Source organism: Astyanax mexicanus, chromosome 12 (assembly GCF_023375975.1).
Source record: "Astyanax mexicanus isolate ESR-SI-001 chromosome 12, AstMex3_surface, whole genome shotgun sequence".
Taxonomy (NCBI): domain Eukaryota; kingdom Metazoa; phylum Chordata; class Actinopteri; order Characiformes; family Acestrorhamphidae; genus Astyanax; species Astyanax mexicanus.
Window position 1 is genome coordinate 48468948 of NC_064419.1, and position 15335 is coordinate 48484282.

Sequence of the window (15335 nt, forward strand, 5' to 3'; positions counted from 1 at the left end):
TCCCCACAAGGCCTTATTATATTTGGTATTTCACACATGGAGACATGTTATATTTGCTATCTATCACACAAGGACATGTTATATGTTGTATTTCACACACAAAGACATATCATATGTGGTATCTCACATAATGACATGTTATATTTGGTATTTTTCCCATATAAATACCTTATATTCGGTGTTTCACACATAAGGACATGCTATGTTTGGTATTTCATGCATAAGGACATGCTGTTATATTCGGTGTTTCACACGTAAGGTCATGCTATATGTGGTATTTCACACATGAAGTCGTTATATTTGGTATTTCGTGCGTAAAGACATGTTATATCCGGTATTTCACGTATAAGGACATGTTATATTTAGCAAATCAAAATCACAATCTTTTAAATGCATTGTTTGCTGTATACCTTCAGTGCCGGACACGTTTAGACTGTTATATTGAATGTTATTGGTGGAGTGTAAGGGGTTAAGCGTTGGTAAGTAATAACCCTGTGGATAAATGTTATTATATTCTGGCGGTGATTTCCGCGTGTGTGATGGGCCTGAATCTGGCGCTGTGCCAGAACCAGACCTCCACACGCCGGACTCTTTAGGAGGTTTCAGTTCATGTGTGTGTGAGTCAATTATTTTTCTCATTAGTATGGAGTGGTTATTTAGTGGCGTAGCGTTAGCCCCGCGCAGCCTGTGATCTCCCGTACAGCGCGCTCACGCTGGGCTCGATTAGCCGCTAACGACTTCGCTTCTCTCCGCCGCGTTTAATTCGCTAAAGCGTGTTTAATGCACATGTCTGAACACGCCAGATTAGCGCAATACTGTCCTTCCTAACCGCAGCCCAATAAAACAGTGACCTTTTTAATCAGCCGGGAAAGTTTAGCATGGCTTTCTCTGTGTTGTAATTGTGAAAAGTCACCCGTTGTTCACTCTGGCCAGTTTTTTTTTTTTATTCAGTAACAGAAAACAGTTTCTGTGAAGAAAGTAATGAATTAAAGTGTGTAGAGCGATGAATGAAGCTGTATACGATTCTTAAATAGCTTAAACTGAGCTGTACTTTATTTAAAATTAAGTTATAATATCAGTTCTTATACATCGTACATCATTTTTGTCAGAAATGTTTAAAAATTATTGCAGTAAATTAAATGAATTGAACTTTGTCAAACTTGTTTTTGTATTAAATCCAATGCATTGCAACACTTTACTAATTACTAATTACAAAACCACAGCAACATTCAATTAACAGGTTACACCTAGCAACCGACACCCCTACTATAGTAACAACCCCTTGGCAACACCTTAACAACCGACAGTATTGATGTAAATCCAATGCATGGCAACACATTTCTAATATCTTTGCAAAACCACAGCAACAATCTATTAACAGCTTAGCAACCACCTAGCAATCGGCACCTATACTATAGTAGCAACCTCCTAGAAACACCTTAACAACCAACAGTATTAGTGTAAATCCAATGCATTGCTACACTTTACTAATAACCAATTACAAAACCACAGCAACATTATATCAACACCTTAGCAACACTGTAGCAAACAACAGCTATTGCATTTCTACACCTTAGCAACCACCTAGCCACTCCTTAGCCACCAACACCTGCACCATAGTAGCACATTGACATCCCATAGCAAAGCCTCAATAATCAACAGATATATCATAGCAACCATAACAACACCAAAAAAAAAACACATTTTAGCAACCAAGGCCTGTACCATAGTAACAACCCCCTAGCAATGTCGCAAACAGCTTAGCAACACCGTAGCAACCAACAGCTATTGTATTTCAACACCTTAGCAACCACCTAGCCACATCTTAGCCACCAACACCTGACACCTGTACCATAGTAGCACTTTAACAACCCCCAGCAATGCCTCAACAATCAACAGCTATGTCACAGTAACCATAACAACACAAAACAACCAATGCCTGTACAATAGTAACAACCCCCTAGCAACGCCCTAACGGCTTAGCAACAGTGTAGCAACCAACACCTATTAAAACCTTTGCATAGTGTCCAGCAAACCTCCTAACAACTCCTTACCAAACCATAGCAACATCTTAGCACTCCACCTAGCAACACCATAGCAACCAACAACTGTTATTATTCAGCGCTTGTACTATAGCAGAACTTTAACAACCCACAGCAATGCCTCAACAACCAACAGCTATACCATAGCAATAACAAAGCACTAATAACATAGCAAAAACACAGCAACATTCTTTTAACATCTTAGCAATACAGTAGCAACCAACAGCTGTACCATAGCAACCATAACAACCCCTTAGCAACATCTTAACAACCAACAGTATTAGCATAAATCCAATGCATTGCAACCCTTTCTAATAACTTAAATCAAAAGCAACATTCTATCAACGGCTTAGCAACACCGTAGCAAACAACAGCTAATGTATTTCAACACATTAGCATACTATCCACCTAGCAACACCTAAGCAACCGCCTAGCCACCAACACCTGCACCATAGTAGCACTTTAATAACCCCAGCAACATCCAACAGCTATACCATAGCAACCATAACATAAAAAAAAAAACATTTCAGCCTCAAACACCTATACCATAGCAAAATTTTACAAAATTTCTAACAACACCTTAGCTACCAACAGCTGTGCCATAACAACCCCTTACCCCTCAGCAACACCATAGCATAAAACAACTAGGTGTATTTCAGCACCTGTAACATAGTACCACTTAATCAACCCCATAGCTATGCCTTAGCAACCAACAGCTATACAATAGCAACATTTAAAAAACCTACTAACAACACCTTAGCTACCAACAGCTGTACCAAAACACCACCAATATAGTAACAACCCTCTAGCAACACCTTATATAACCAACAGTTATACATAACAACTGTAAAAGAAACATCTTGCCAACTAACACTTTTACTATAGCAACACCTTAGCAACCACCTCGCTCTTTCTGGCCATTGATCACGAGTATACTAATTTTCTACTGCTCTGTTTCCTCCACAGCGCCTCCTCTGGCCCTGGCCTGTCACTGCGTGGCAGTGTGGAGCTGAGGATGATGAGGCACCCGGCCTTCAGCGTGGTCTTCCAGCTGGAGTACGTCTTCTCCGTCCCCCTCACCGGAGACGGAAAGGTGAGACGATAAAAATTGACATTTGATGGAAACATGTTTGAGCTACAGCTGCAGACGTGTTGAATTGTTCATGCTGACTGTTTGTTTTCTGTTTTAAACATACATTTAGATTTCCTAAAATATAAAATTTTAATTACAGTGATATTTTACCGCAACAGGGTGAACTAAAGCTTAAGCTTTACCTCTTTAAGCTCAGTGTGAGAAATATTAAGTGGAATTAATATTATTAATTAATCCCTTAAAAGAATTAAACAATGTCAAGTTTGTGATAATGTCAAATTTCAAAGGTTAAAAGTTTCCCAATATATGTAAATATACTGTGATATTCAAACATTTCCAACATCAGAGTCACAAAAGAGCATTTAAGGTGGAACGGAAAACTCTATACATGAGTGAGATATGAATCTACTAAAAATGACATGCAAAAAAAAAAAAAAAAAAAAGCCTTGTTTAACTACTCTAACAGCCTCTAGTAACACTGAATGAAATAAATAATAGATAGAACCTGTTGCTAACGTTAGTTTGACTAAAACTATGGTTTTATTTGGAACTGCTGGTCAAACAGACACATTTAAGGTGGAATTTAAGGTGGAAAGAAAAACGTTAATGAAGGTGAGCGAGAGATAAATTTACTATGTATGAGACTCATCTTGTTTAACTACTCTAGCAGCCTCTTGTAACAATGAATAAGATAATTAATTTATAGAACCTGTTGCTACTGTTAGTTTGATTGATACTATGGCTTGTTTTGGTACTGGTGGTCGAGCTACCATATTTAAGGTGGAATTTAACTTGTTGGCTAAACGTGAGTGAGAAATAAATTTACTAAGAATGAGACTCTTATTATTCTTCTTGTTTAATTACTCTAGCTGTCTCAAGGAACACTGAATGAGAGGAAAAAATAGAATTAATGCTAATTTACTACAAACTTACCATGAGTCGCCTTCACCCGTTGCTCCAGCATGCATCCAGCTTAATGTAGCTTTACTGCCACGGCTTTGATTGGCCTCCTGCCCCACATGATTAATCAATAATTATATTAGCAGTAACTAAAAACAATAGTATAAGAGTAAAGTAAAAAAAATATAGAAGTAAAATAAAAAATAAAATAAACTATATGAGAAAGGAAAACAAAAAAAAATCTGATAAAAGCCAAAATTAAAAAAGTTAACTTTTTAAAAAAATAAAATTAACTTAAAAATAAATACGACCAAAAACAACTCAACAATGGTGGCATATGGACAAAAAGTGCATTAAAAATAAAAATAATAAACCTGTACGTTTCCTGATGCACGGCAATAGAAAACAACTGTACTTGTGTGTTTAATAACGTAGATCCAACTAATCCATTACTAAATTAGTTGCCAACTATTTTAATAATTGATTTTTAATCTGTTTATTCGATTAAAATAGTTATTTCAGCCCTGTAATTTAGTGCGCATTAATTTACACTAATGTTTCAATGTTCCACCTTAAATTCCACCTTAAATATGGCAGCTTGACCAGCAGTTCCAGAACAAGCCGTGGTTTTAGTCAAACTAACGTTAGGAACAGGTTCTATCTATTAATTCTCTGATTCAGTGTTACTACAGGCTGCTAGAGTAGTTAAACAGGAGTCTCATTCTCAGTAGATTTATCTCTCACGTTCCTTTCCACCTTAAATTCCACCTTATATAACATAATGAACATGAATGAATCTACACCAGTACTCAAAAGTACTTTTATTAAGAGTTAAAACAAAATTAACCATTAAATCAGCTGTTATTTACAGTATATTACACTGATATGGACAGTATATAGTTAATGCGGTGGTATTTAATAGCAGGGAGTGAAGTAGTGGATCACAGTGAGGGGTTATACAGTGTGAGGGGTGGACTGTGGTTAATAAGGGTCAGCGCTCTGGAGAATTAGCTGTTAGCATGTCTCGCTGTGTCGGCTGTGATGGTGCTTTATAGACTCTTTAACCCAAAGAGAGAGAGAGAGTGCTGGACGAGGTGATGTTCAGGGGAAGAGGGGGCAGTAATGATCATTTCAGCGCCTGAAGCACTGCAGACAATATAAAGGAAAAAAGGACGACCATTTATTCTTATTTTAAATGTTAGCTTCGTTGTGTGAATAGAAGAAATGAGTGAAGAGGTTAAAGCCCTATTTTAGCCTGTGAACAGTACACAGCTTGATTTAGAGCATCTCAGTGTGTCTTCGCTATCGTAACAATGGGAAAAGTACACCTTGCACGTCTCAAAATGTGCAAAAAGGCATGTACTAATTCTTTCAGTAATCATGGGTGTGTTTAATTTTGCGTGTAACGTAAAATAAACCAATCAGAGTGTTTCTCGCTCATCATTCCCTTTAAGAGAGCCAGGTGTGCTCTGACTTTGAGAACCCAGAGGATTGCTATTGTAATGGTGCAGCTACCTGGACGAGTCCAACAAACTCTTCTCAGCAGAGGAAACTGAGCTGCTGGTTGACGCTGTGAAGGAGCTCCAGCAGCTCATTTACGGGAACAGCAATGTTATTTTATTTACTATTCTGTTTATTGTTGATGTAAAAGTTGGGTTTATGCTGTGTTGCCAAGATAGCGATGGACGTCTGACTGTTGGCGTCTGTCTAGGTTGTATTCAGTCAGTGGAGCTCCTGTGTTTTCTGTTGCCAAGATAAACAAGCAAAACTCCAGAAATGTACCTGAACACACCTCATTTCCAGAACACCACGCCCATCAGTGTAGATATACTCAGAAGATTTGCTGCTGTTTAGACAGGAGGAAGGAGTGAAAATACAATGATACGGGGTGTAAGATAGGACCCTACCATAATAGGGTGTAAAATTCTGATGGTCCTGATGAGTGCCAGTTCCATCATTATAACATTTTTGATGTTTTTTGCAGTGACTGCACTTAAGGATACTTACGAAGTTCTTGATGTTTATTGGATTTGACATTGGACATGTTTTTTTTTTTTTATTTAGTTGAGTAGTTGTTACTTCTCATAATCTGGATTCGAACATTACTCAAATATTCACTATTCACTGTATACCTGTAACTCTACCTCTTCACTACTTTACTTTAACTGATGCTCTCAATCACTTTATTAAGAGACAAGAAATTCAAGTAATTAACTCTTGATGAGTTCAGCACAGCTGTTAACTGAATGCCTGAATTCCAATTCTACCTGACTCCGTTTGTTTAATTGCATATGTCTATTGAAAATATCTACAATGCAAAGCAATTTAAAATGATGATGAAACACTGGATTTAAGGCAACTTTTTGACTGTATATATATATATATATATATATATATATATATATATATTTATATTGACTCCAGCCTTACAGTACACTCCTCTACACCTGAGGAGGAAGATCTGAGAGATGTCAACTCTTTCTTTATTCTCTTTCTTTTCTCTCTCTCTCTCTCTCTCTCTCTCTGGAGTATCGGTGAGTCTCTCCCAGAGGAAATTAAAGAGCCTTCCTTGGCCAGACAGCTTCAGTAAGTAAACACATGAGGTGGGAAAGAGAAAGAGAAAAGGACAGAGAGAGAGAGAGAGGAATAAAGAGGTAGAGGTAGAGGAGGAGAGATTTGGGGAGGTGGGGGCTGAAGGTAGCAGATCCGTGGTGAAATCAGCAGAAGATCTGCAGGGCTCAGGACCTTCCGTTTATGATAAAACCACACAAACCCAAAGCGTGTTGCTGTGGTGTTGCTACCTGGTTGATCTGGCTTTTAAAAATAATGCACACTTAATTGCAAATGACAAATAACACATTAATAAATTGATGGTTGTAATGTAGTGAATTGTTATGTGTGAATGTAATTTATTAGAGCGATTGCTACATTATTATTTAATTGAAAGGAGGTTCTAGCTTAGACCCTGTTGGTTCCTCTAGCCTAGATACCGTAGCAACCAAACTTATAAACAGCCTATAGGAAAACTGTTCAGGTTGCGTGTGATACAAGCACAAGTGCAAACCCTTCCAGAACTTGTTTCTATGATCCGGATAAGTTGATGAGTTTGTTATTTGGAACGTTAGACTGTTTGGTTTGTTTTCACACAGGCATAAACCTAAACGCACAAAAATGTGCACCAATAAATATACTGAGAAGATTCTGTGTTCCAGAGTCTGTGCAGTGTGAATCTGCTTTAACACAGAATGCTAAAAATTTTAAACGGTGCACACTGCATGTAATGTGTGTGTAAACAGCATGGAGCAGCAGAGACAGCGTTTGTTTATAGCTGTGGTAATTAGCATTATCTGGCTAATATCATGCTGCTATAGCACACTTGCACTCTGCACTTCATGTTGCTGCAACCTGTCTACTCTCTCTATTTATTTATTTTTTTGGGGGGTATTTATCTTATCTATTGTATATTCTATTTTTTTATTGTATTTATTTTATCTATATATCTATTTTAATAACAGCTCTTGGGTGTAAACTGGATCGTGAGATCACAATTTCGTTCCACCTCATGTACCACATGTGATGCGAATGACAATAAAATCTCCTTGAATCCTTGAATAAATCAGATTAAACTGTGCCTTATTAGCTCAATTAAAAGGAGTATATTTAATAGATGGGTCAGATCGAGACAGGATCATGTTCTCACCACAAGAGAACTGTTCCAGAGTTCAATTAGGACCAAACCAAGATCACTTCCTCTAGCAGGTCTCGGTCTGAGTGGGATTACTGTTTTCATGCCTGCTCAATTAAAAAACCAAAAATCTGAGTTTCCTGTAGTGAATTTTCAGCTTACTGGTGCTCTGTAACCAATATCAGATTTTCCCCGTTCAGTAAAATCTCTTTGTTCTGAAGGCTAAACCAATCACAGGAGTGCATCACTGCTCTCCATACTGTAGCAGCACACAATAAAACACACATTCCCTCAGTGTGAGACGCAGCACGTCTCCTGGGCTCCTGTTTTCTGAAGCTACATGACTCCGATTGTTTAATAAACGCTCGGCCCCTCAGTGGAGTGACGGGTGGGCTCTCGTCCCCTGGCAGAGCGGAGGGTGTTAGCACGTCTGTGCTTTCATTTTCCTCCCGCTCGGGTTCGAGGAGTCGCCAATTAAAAGGAGAAAACAATCTCGCGTTCAGCGAGACGCTAATGGCTCAGCACATGCTCCATATAGCAATTAGCTCCAGCAGAGACTCGGGAGGGGGCGGAGCCTCGGCAGTATTTCCTCTCCATACTGAGTGTGTTTACATGCGCTTCAAAATCTGATTACTGCACATGTAGAAAACAATCTAAAAGATTTATAGTAAATAACATGCTCTGTGTAGGGCAAGGTGATATTGTTTAAAAAAAAAAAAAAAAAAATGACGCGCTCCATAAATTGTTATTAAGAGCCCGAGCCTGATTTAAACCCCCACAATATTTTAGTAAGTAAAACAGCTTTTTAAAAACACTGAAGAAGCAGAGACCTATTATTTTAGAAAAAATGTTTATTAAGAACAGATCTCTGAAAGATTAAAACACAAGCAATGCAAAAAATGATCCACAGACCTAAACATCAGTAAATTAGGCTACAAGAATGATGTCTGAAAGACTTTCCTCTAATCTAATATAATAATAACATATTTTTTTTTATTTGTTACTTCGCTATATTGGGATTTTCACGCCATAGCTTTATAGAAAATAAAAATAGTATTTAAAAAAAAAACAACAACTCCTACATCACAGACCATTTTCAAGACCTGCACCGGCCCACTAGCGGTTAGCTGCTAACACCACCCAATAGCGCTACACTGAGGAACCCTGAGTGTTCTACCGGTTAGGTAAAAACACACACTACAGTGTGATATACTCACCTCTGAACAGCCGAAGCACTGTGGCTAGCCGCTAATGCTAATGCTGCTCCAGCAGTGCTAGCCGGGGTTAGGAGCAGCCTACAGGCCGATAATACTCACCTCTGAATGGCCGAAGAGCTAGCTCTCAGCGCCGTGGTTAGTGGCTAATGCTAATACTGCTGCAGTCTAACTCTGTACTTCAGCAGAGTGGCTTTACTGCTCCTTAATACCTGATTTTTTGGGAAAATTAAAGTATTTTAAATGCACTTTATAGTGTGAAACATATGTTAAGTGTTTATATATATATATATATATATATATATATATATATATATATATATATATATATATATATATATATATATATATATATATATATGCAGCAGTGCTGTAACCCTTTCTTTAGCTGCTCTCTCTGCTGTGCTCTCAGTTGGAGCTTTAAAATGATAATAATAATAATAATAATAGAAAAGAGGAAGAAGAGGAAGAGTAAGGCTTGTGTGTAAATGTTTTATGAGGTGAGAGAGAGGGAGGAGTGGGCGAGAGAGACTAATTGCGTGGGCGCTGTATTTTTAGCACGTGTTGGAGGCTGGTGTCATGGACGTCACCGGGCTGACTAATATAGCCGGGATAGCGGCTCAGTCTGCTGAAATCCTGCGGCTCTCGCACGCCTGCCTCCTCCTTACGCTCGCTTATTCTCCAGCTGTCTGATTGGCTGAGAGCTGTTGGAAGACGAGCTGTAGTTGAGATGACTCGGGTGTGTGTGATGGTGAATATCGTCATACTGGGAGGATGTGCTCGTCTTCGTCTTTGTTAGGAAGTAAAATTATAGTGTCAACTGTATGTTGAAGTTTATTGAGCTCAACCCCACCCGCCCCATAAATTATCATTATGAGCCCGAGCCCGATTTAAACCCCACATTCTTTTAGTAAGTAGAGCATTAACTTAACACTTAAAACTTTTGAAAATCATTTTCAGGCTGTTTAATTCAAAATCAAAATCTGTTCAGAATGATGTGAAATAACATTGCAACACTGAAGAAGCATAGACCATAGACATATGTTATGTATAAGAAAAATGTTTATTAAGAACAGATCTGCAAAAGGATTAAAACAGGAACAATACAAACAACAGTCCACAGCTCTAAACAACGCTAAACTGGGCTACAAGAATGATGTTTGTTTTATAATCTTAAAAATTATTAAATGATTAAAAAAGCGAAAACAAAAGAAATCTGTAAGGGGAAAATGCTTTTTCATGGCACTTATAATAATAATACTTATAATACTGGTGAATAAAAGATAAAAGTGGTTCTGTTTCTGATTCTATATATTAGATTTAGATTACTGTTATATTCACAGTATATAAAAGCAGCTACGCTACGCTAAGCAGTGCTATTTGAGCTCTAGTTGTTCCTCATCACACAGCAGTGCACAGACTGTTAAAGTACCCTGCTGAAAGGGGTTAATATCTCTGATAACAGTGATAATGTACCTTATCTCTCCTCACAGAGCTTTCTAGAACACGCCGCCGCCGCCGTGCCGGTAGCGGAATCAAAGAAGTTGTTAAATGGAGTGTGATGTACTTTTAGCCGGAGCCTGTACTGTAATTAATCTCCCGTTGAGTAGCTCGTACTCAGTGAAGTGGAATATCAAAGCGCTGGATGCTGTGGGCGTGGCCCGGCGAGCCCCAGCTCCGACCGCGCTCTGACTGAGATGGATGGATCTGGTGGTTTATTGGCTGAACTCTGAGCTTGTGCTTGTGAACACGGGTCTGGCTGTTAGCCTGGGCTGCTAATTAAACACCTCTGTATCAGGAACGCTCTCTGCAGAGCTCAGGAATCATCACTGTGGAGTTTATCGGCAGTTCGGATGTGTTCTTTCTTAGAGGAATGATAAAAAAAGCTAATTTCTGCAGGTTTTTAGTGGAAGATCTGCTTGATAAACGTGATCTAGAGCTTCTGTTGTTCGTAGACTTTGTTCCTCCCTTACCTTGACGAGCTGTACTGATGATAATTTATAGTTTATTCACTTTCCTATAGCTTCTACTACCCACACCTTTCCCTTTCTAAGGGTTTCTAAGGATTTTCACACCTGAAACTTTATAGCTTTCTTTTCTTAAGAGTCCAAACCAAGCTTGATGTGTGTGTTACATTGTATTCTGTTCTGTTTTTAGTCTGCTTAGTTTGGTCCAGTTTTACACTGCAGTTTAGTAACAAAAAGTTACTTTATTAGTTACTAACAACAGCAAGAAAGCTTGTTTTATCACCATTACTGTTATTATTGTTGTATTACGGGTAATCATTGATGAATCAGTGATTTGGAGATGCGGATTTCATTTTCTAGCAGGACTTGGCACACTGCCCACACTGCCAAAAGTACCAATTGATCATATTATATAATATTCTAATTTTTTGAGACACTGATTTTTTTTTTTTTTTTTCGTTTTCTTTGGCTCTAAGCTTCATAATCAATAATCAACAATAAAAGAAATAAACGCTTAAAATAGATCACTCTGTGTTTAATCTATATAATATATGAGTTTCAAATTTTTTTAACTGAATTACTGATTACTGAGATGCTGATTTACTGGTTTATTGTATATCCCTTTTATCATATTGTTCCTTTTTTTTTGGAGATAAAACAAGAAAGCCTGTTTTACCGCCATTACTGTTATTATTGTTGTTGTTATTATTATAAAACTGGTAATACACACCTAAATGAATGTATAATGAATATACCTTTTAAATATTAGGTAAGCCAGGTTAGTTGGAAAAATAAATATATATTTTTTTTGTATATACTATAATTTCCTCTCATATAAATAATAGACAGTACAACAAAAAAGCAAATATCTTTTTACTAAGGAAAATTACAACAAAAATAACAGTGAATTTGTACATATATAAGGCATTGGCAAATGTTCAGTGTTCTGTGTTAAAGCTGCTGGTCTGGAACACAGAACCTTCTTATTGTATTTATTTTCTTGCTCCCGTGTCAGACAGCTCTGACCAATCAGAGGAGACGATGAGGAGCATTTTGATGTGTTTAGGTTTGTGCCTGTGTGAAAACAAACCAAACCGAGGGATAAACGCTCCAACTGTTTTGCGATACGTTATCGATATGTTGCATCAAATATGGGTACTTTTGAAAGATAGGTGCTTTAAACTCTCTTAAGAATTTGAAGTTACTGCTTCATTACTCCACATAGATTATTAGAATATTATTGAAAAGTTACGTTACTTTAGACTTGATAATAAATCACAGTGGATCAACACCAGCAGATGACAGACATGTCTCTCCAAACCATCACTGATCATCAGTAAATTTTACATTTCATTTAAAGTAAATTAAGGGAGCAGAGTCTGGAGGAAGAGTGGAGAGACACACAGTCCAAACTGCTCGAGGTCTAGTGTGAAGTTTCCACCAATCAGTGATGGTTTGGAGATGCGGATTTCATTTTCCAGCAGGATTTGGCACACTGCCCACACTGCTTCAAAAGTACCAATTGATCTTATTATATAATATTATACTTTTCTGAAACACTGATTTTTTGGGTTTTCTTTGTCTGTAAGCTTCATAATCATCAACAATAAAAGAAATAAACGCTTAAAATAGATCACTCTGTGTTTAATACATCTATATAATATATGAGTTTCACATTTTAAACTAAATTACTGAAATACATTTCCTCTGAGTTGCTACATTAACAAATTTATTGTGAATCCCTTGGTATGACATCATTGCTTTTACCATATTGTTCCTTTTTCCTTTGCGTATAAGGAGATCAATAATAATAATAATAATAATAATATCCTAATGGAAACAATATTGCTATATGGAAATGATGTATAATACGTTTATGATCAGCATTATTGTGTGATATATGATTTTTTTCATATGGATGATTGTGCCCCTGAGAACCAAACCCCTCCCCCTGGAGTTTATCTAGTGTTCTCCTCATAATTACTTAATATTAGGCCTAGAAACACTTATGGGAACTGGCTGCAGCATCATTGGACCACTGGGTGGAGCTGTGGAGCTCAGTAGAAGAGCTTCTCTCTCTCTCTCTTTTTCTCTCTCTCTCTCTCTCTCTCTCTCTCTCTCTCTCTCTCTCTCTCAGTGATGCCTAAGCCACTGTTTACTGTGTTTCACCACCATGCAATTATTCCTCTAATATGTTTTGAGAGATTTGCCGAATGCAGTATCGCAAAGCTAGTGACTAATTAGCAAATCACCAGATTGTGGCGCCACACCTTTCTGAGCATGTTACAGACTGCTCTAAAGCAAGCGGCTTTCAGATAAAGAGGAGAAAAACACAGCCGAGTATATAAACACCGGCCTCAGGATAAACCCAGCCACTCCTCAACCACACGCTACTGATAAAACACCAGCAGAATCACAGCCAATCACAACGCATCACCTGTTTTACCTCTTTTATAACATTACAGTCATTAACACACATCCGCAGATAATTGACCTTATGTAACATAATGCTATTGATGTGGAGCTTTTACTTAATATAGTGCATGATTGCATAATTCAGAATTACTGTATTACCTTTCCAATACGCTTCTATATATTAGTGCATCTCAAAAAATATAGAATATCATTAAGAAAGTTTCTTCATTTCAGTATTTCAGTTCAAAATGTGGAACTCATATATATTATATAGATGTATTAAACACACAGAGTTTGTTTATTGTTGATAATTATGGCTCACAGCCAATTAAAACCCAAACATTTGAATGCTATATAAGACCAATTGTTACTTTTGGCTGTTTGGCAGTGTGCCAAGACCTGCTGGAAAATGAAATCCACATCACATCACACACCAGCAGATGACAGACATGTCTCTCCATCAAACCATCACTGATCATCAGTAAATTTTACATTTCATTTAAAGGAAATCAAGGGAGCAGAGTCTGGAGGAAGAGTGGAGAGGCAGTCAGTCTTTTGCTTAATAAAAGCAAGAAACAATTGCTAAAGCTAAGTTTTTGTAGCTTAGCTAACATGGCTATCCTAGTCCTGTACAGCTCATATATTTCATATTCAGAAAAGCAGGCAAGTTATGAAGAGGTAGTTAAGCGTGTAAACTTATACAGGGCATGAAAAGTGATACTGAAAGTTATATTCCTATTAATTAGTAGAAAGTAGACTAGAGTAGAGAGTAAAAATGAACTTAAACTTGCAGTTTGTCGGTGGCTCTTCTTGTTGGCTCTCTCCCTCACTCCCTGCCAGCACTCTATACAGTGCTCTAATAGCCAGTTCTGCTGGGGGCCGGAAGAAGAGAAAGAAGAGTGTGGGTCTTCCTGTTTAAAAAATAAAAATCCTAACGTTAGAGAAAACACTGCAATATGCCTTAATTATAATAAATGAGTTCATGTTTAATTAGTAAAGAGTCCAGTAGAGATTAAAAATGAACTTAAACTTGCTGTTTTTTGGTGGCTCTCTGCATTGTACACTGTATTTTTCGCACTATATTTCTCCAGAAAACTGTTTATTTGGGTGAGTAAAGCTAATCACTTGCATTTAGCGGTCAATGGCACCCAACCATTTGATGTTTTTTTTGATGTTCCTACACTGTGCTCTTTAGGGCACAGTCTAGGGGTATGTTTTTTTTTTTTACCCTCTTCTTCCCCCTTGTATCCCTCTAACTGAAGAAATGATTGGCGGCGCGTGCACACGCTGCGGCTTACCCTGTCTTCCTATCCTGTCCTGTTTCCCCCTTGTATGTTATTGTATGGATGGGTTGATGGCTAATTTCGCTGGTTGACCATGTGACAATAAAGGCAATTCTGATTCTGATGTGTTTTGGTAAGCCAAGGAGATATAAGCTAGCGGTTTCTCACATGTAGCTTGTTTAAACATGGTAAATTTATGGCTAGCGTTTTGCGTGGTTAGCGGCTAATGCTAATACTGCTGGAGAGCTAAACTGAAACTCCTGTATGATGCAGTACTTCAGCAGAGTGGCTTTACTGCTCCTTTATAAGGCGCACTGACGATTTGGGGAAAATTAAAGGATTTAATGGACTACACGACGCTGAGGTTAAGTCTGACGTCTGACGTTAAGCGAAGGGTTAATTTTACCTAGCACTCAGAAGAGGCAGTTCTCTGCTGCAGTGCTGTTAGCCAATCAGAGGCGATATGTTTGCATATATAAATATTCATGCGCAAGATCCCAAATCCTGCCAAAGTCTTTCTTCAGAGGCTGGTAATTCAATGATCTAAATCACATAAAATGGCTCGCATGTCATTCATTTATACTAGAGACACAACTAGATATTTTAAAATGAATTAAACTAGAATGAATGAATGAATTAGACTTTTAGGTGTGCCTTACAGTGCGAAAAATGGATAAGATTTTTAATTTATTTATTTATTTATTTTTTTTTGAGCAGCAATTGTTTGGATTATTTA

At 37.6% G+C, this 15335-nt stretch overlaps 1 protein-coding gene across 4 annotated transcripts in view; it reads left to right on the forward strand.

Moving 5' to 3' along the window:
• Nucleotides 1–15335, forward strand: part of nphp4 (nephronophthisis 4) — a 313994-nt gene that overhangs the window by 131969 nt on the left and 166690 nt on the right. For all 4 annotated transcript variants that reach the window (XM_022670986.2, XM_022670983.2, XM_022670984.2 and 1 more), the window contains exon 9: nucleotides 3009–3135. In XM_022670986.2, the coding sequence (XP_022526707.2) occupies nucleotides 3009–3135 (127 nt within the window). The remainder of the gene's footprint in view (nucleotides 1–3008; nucleotides 3136–15335) is intronic.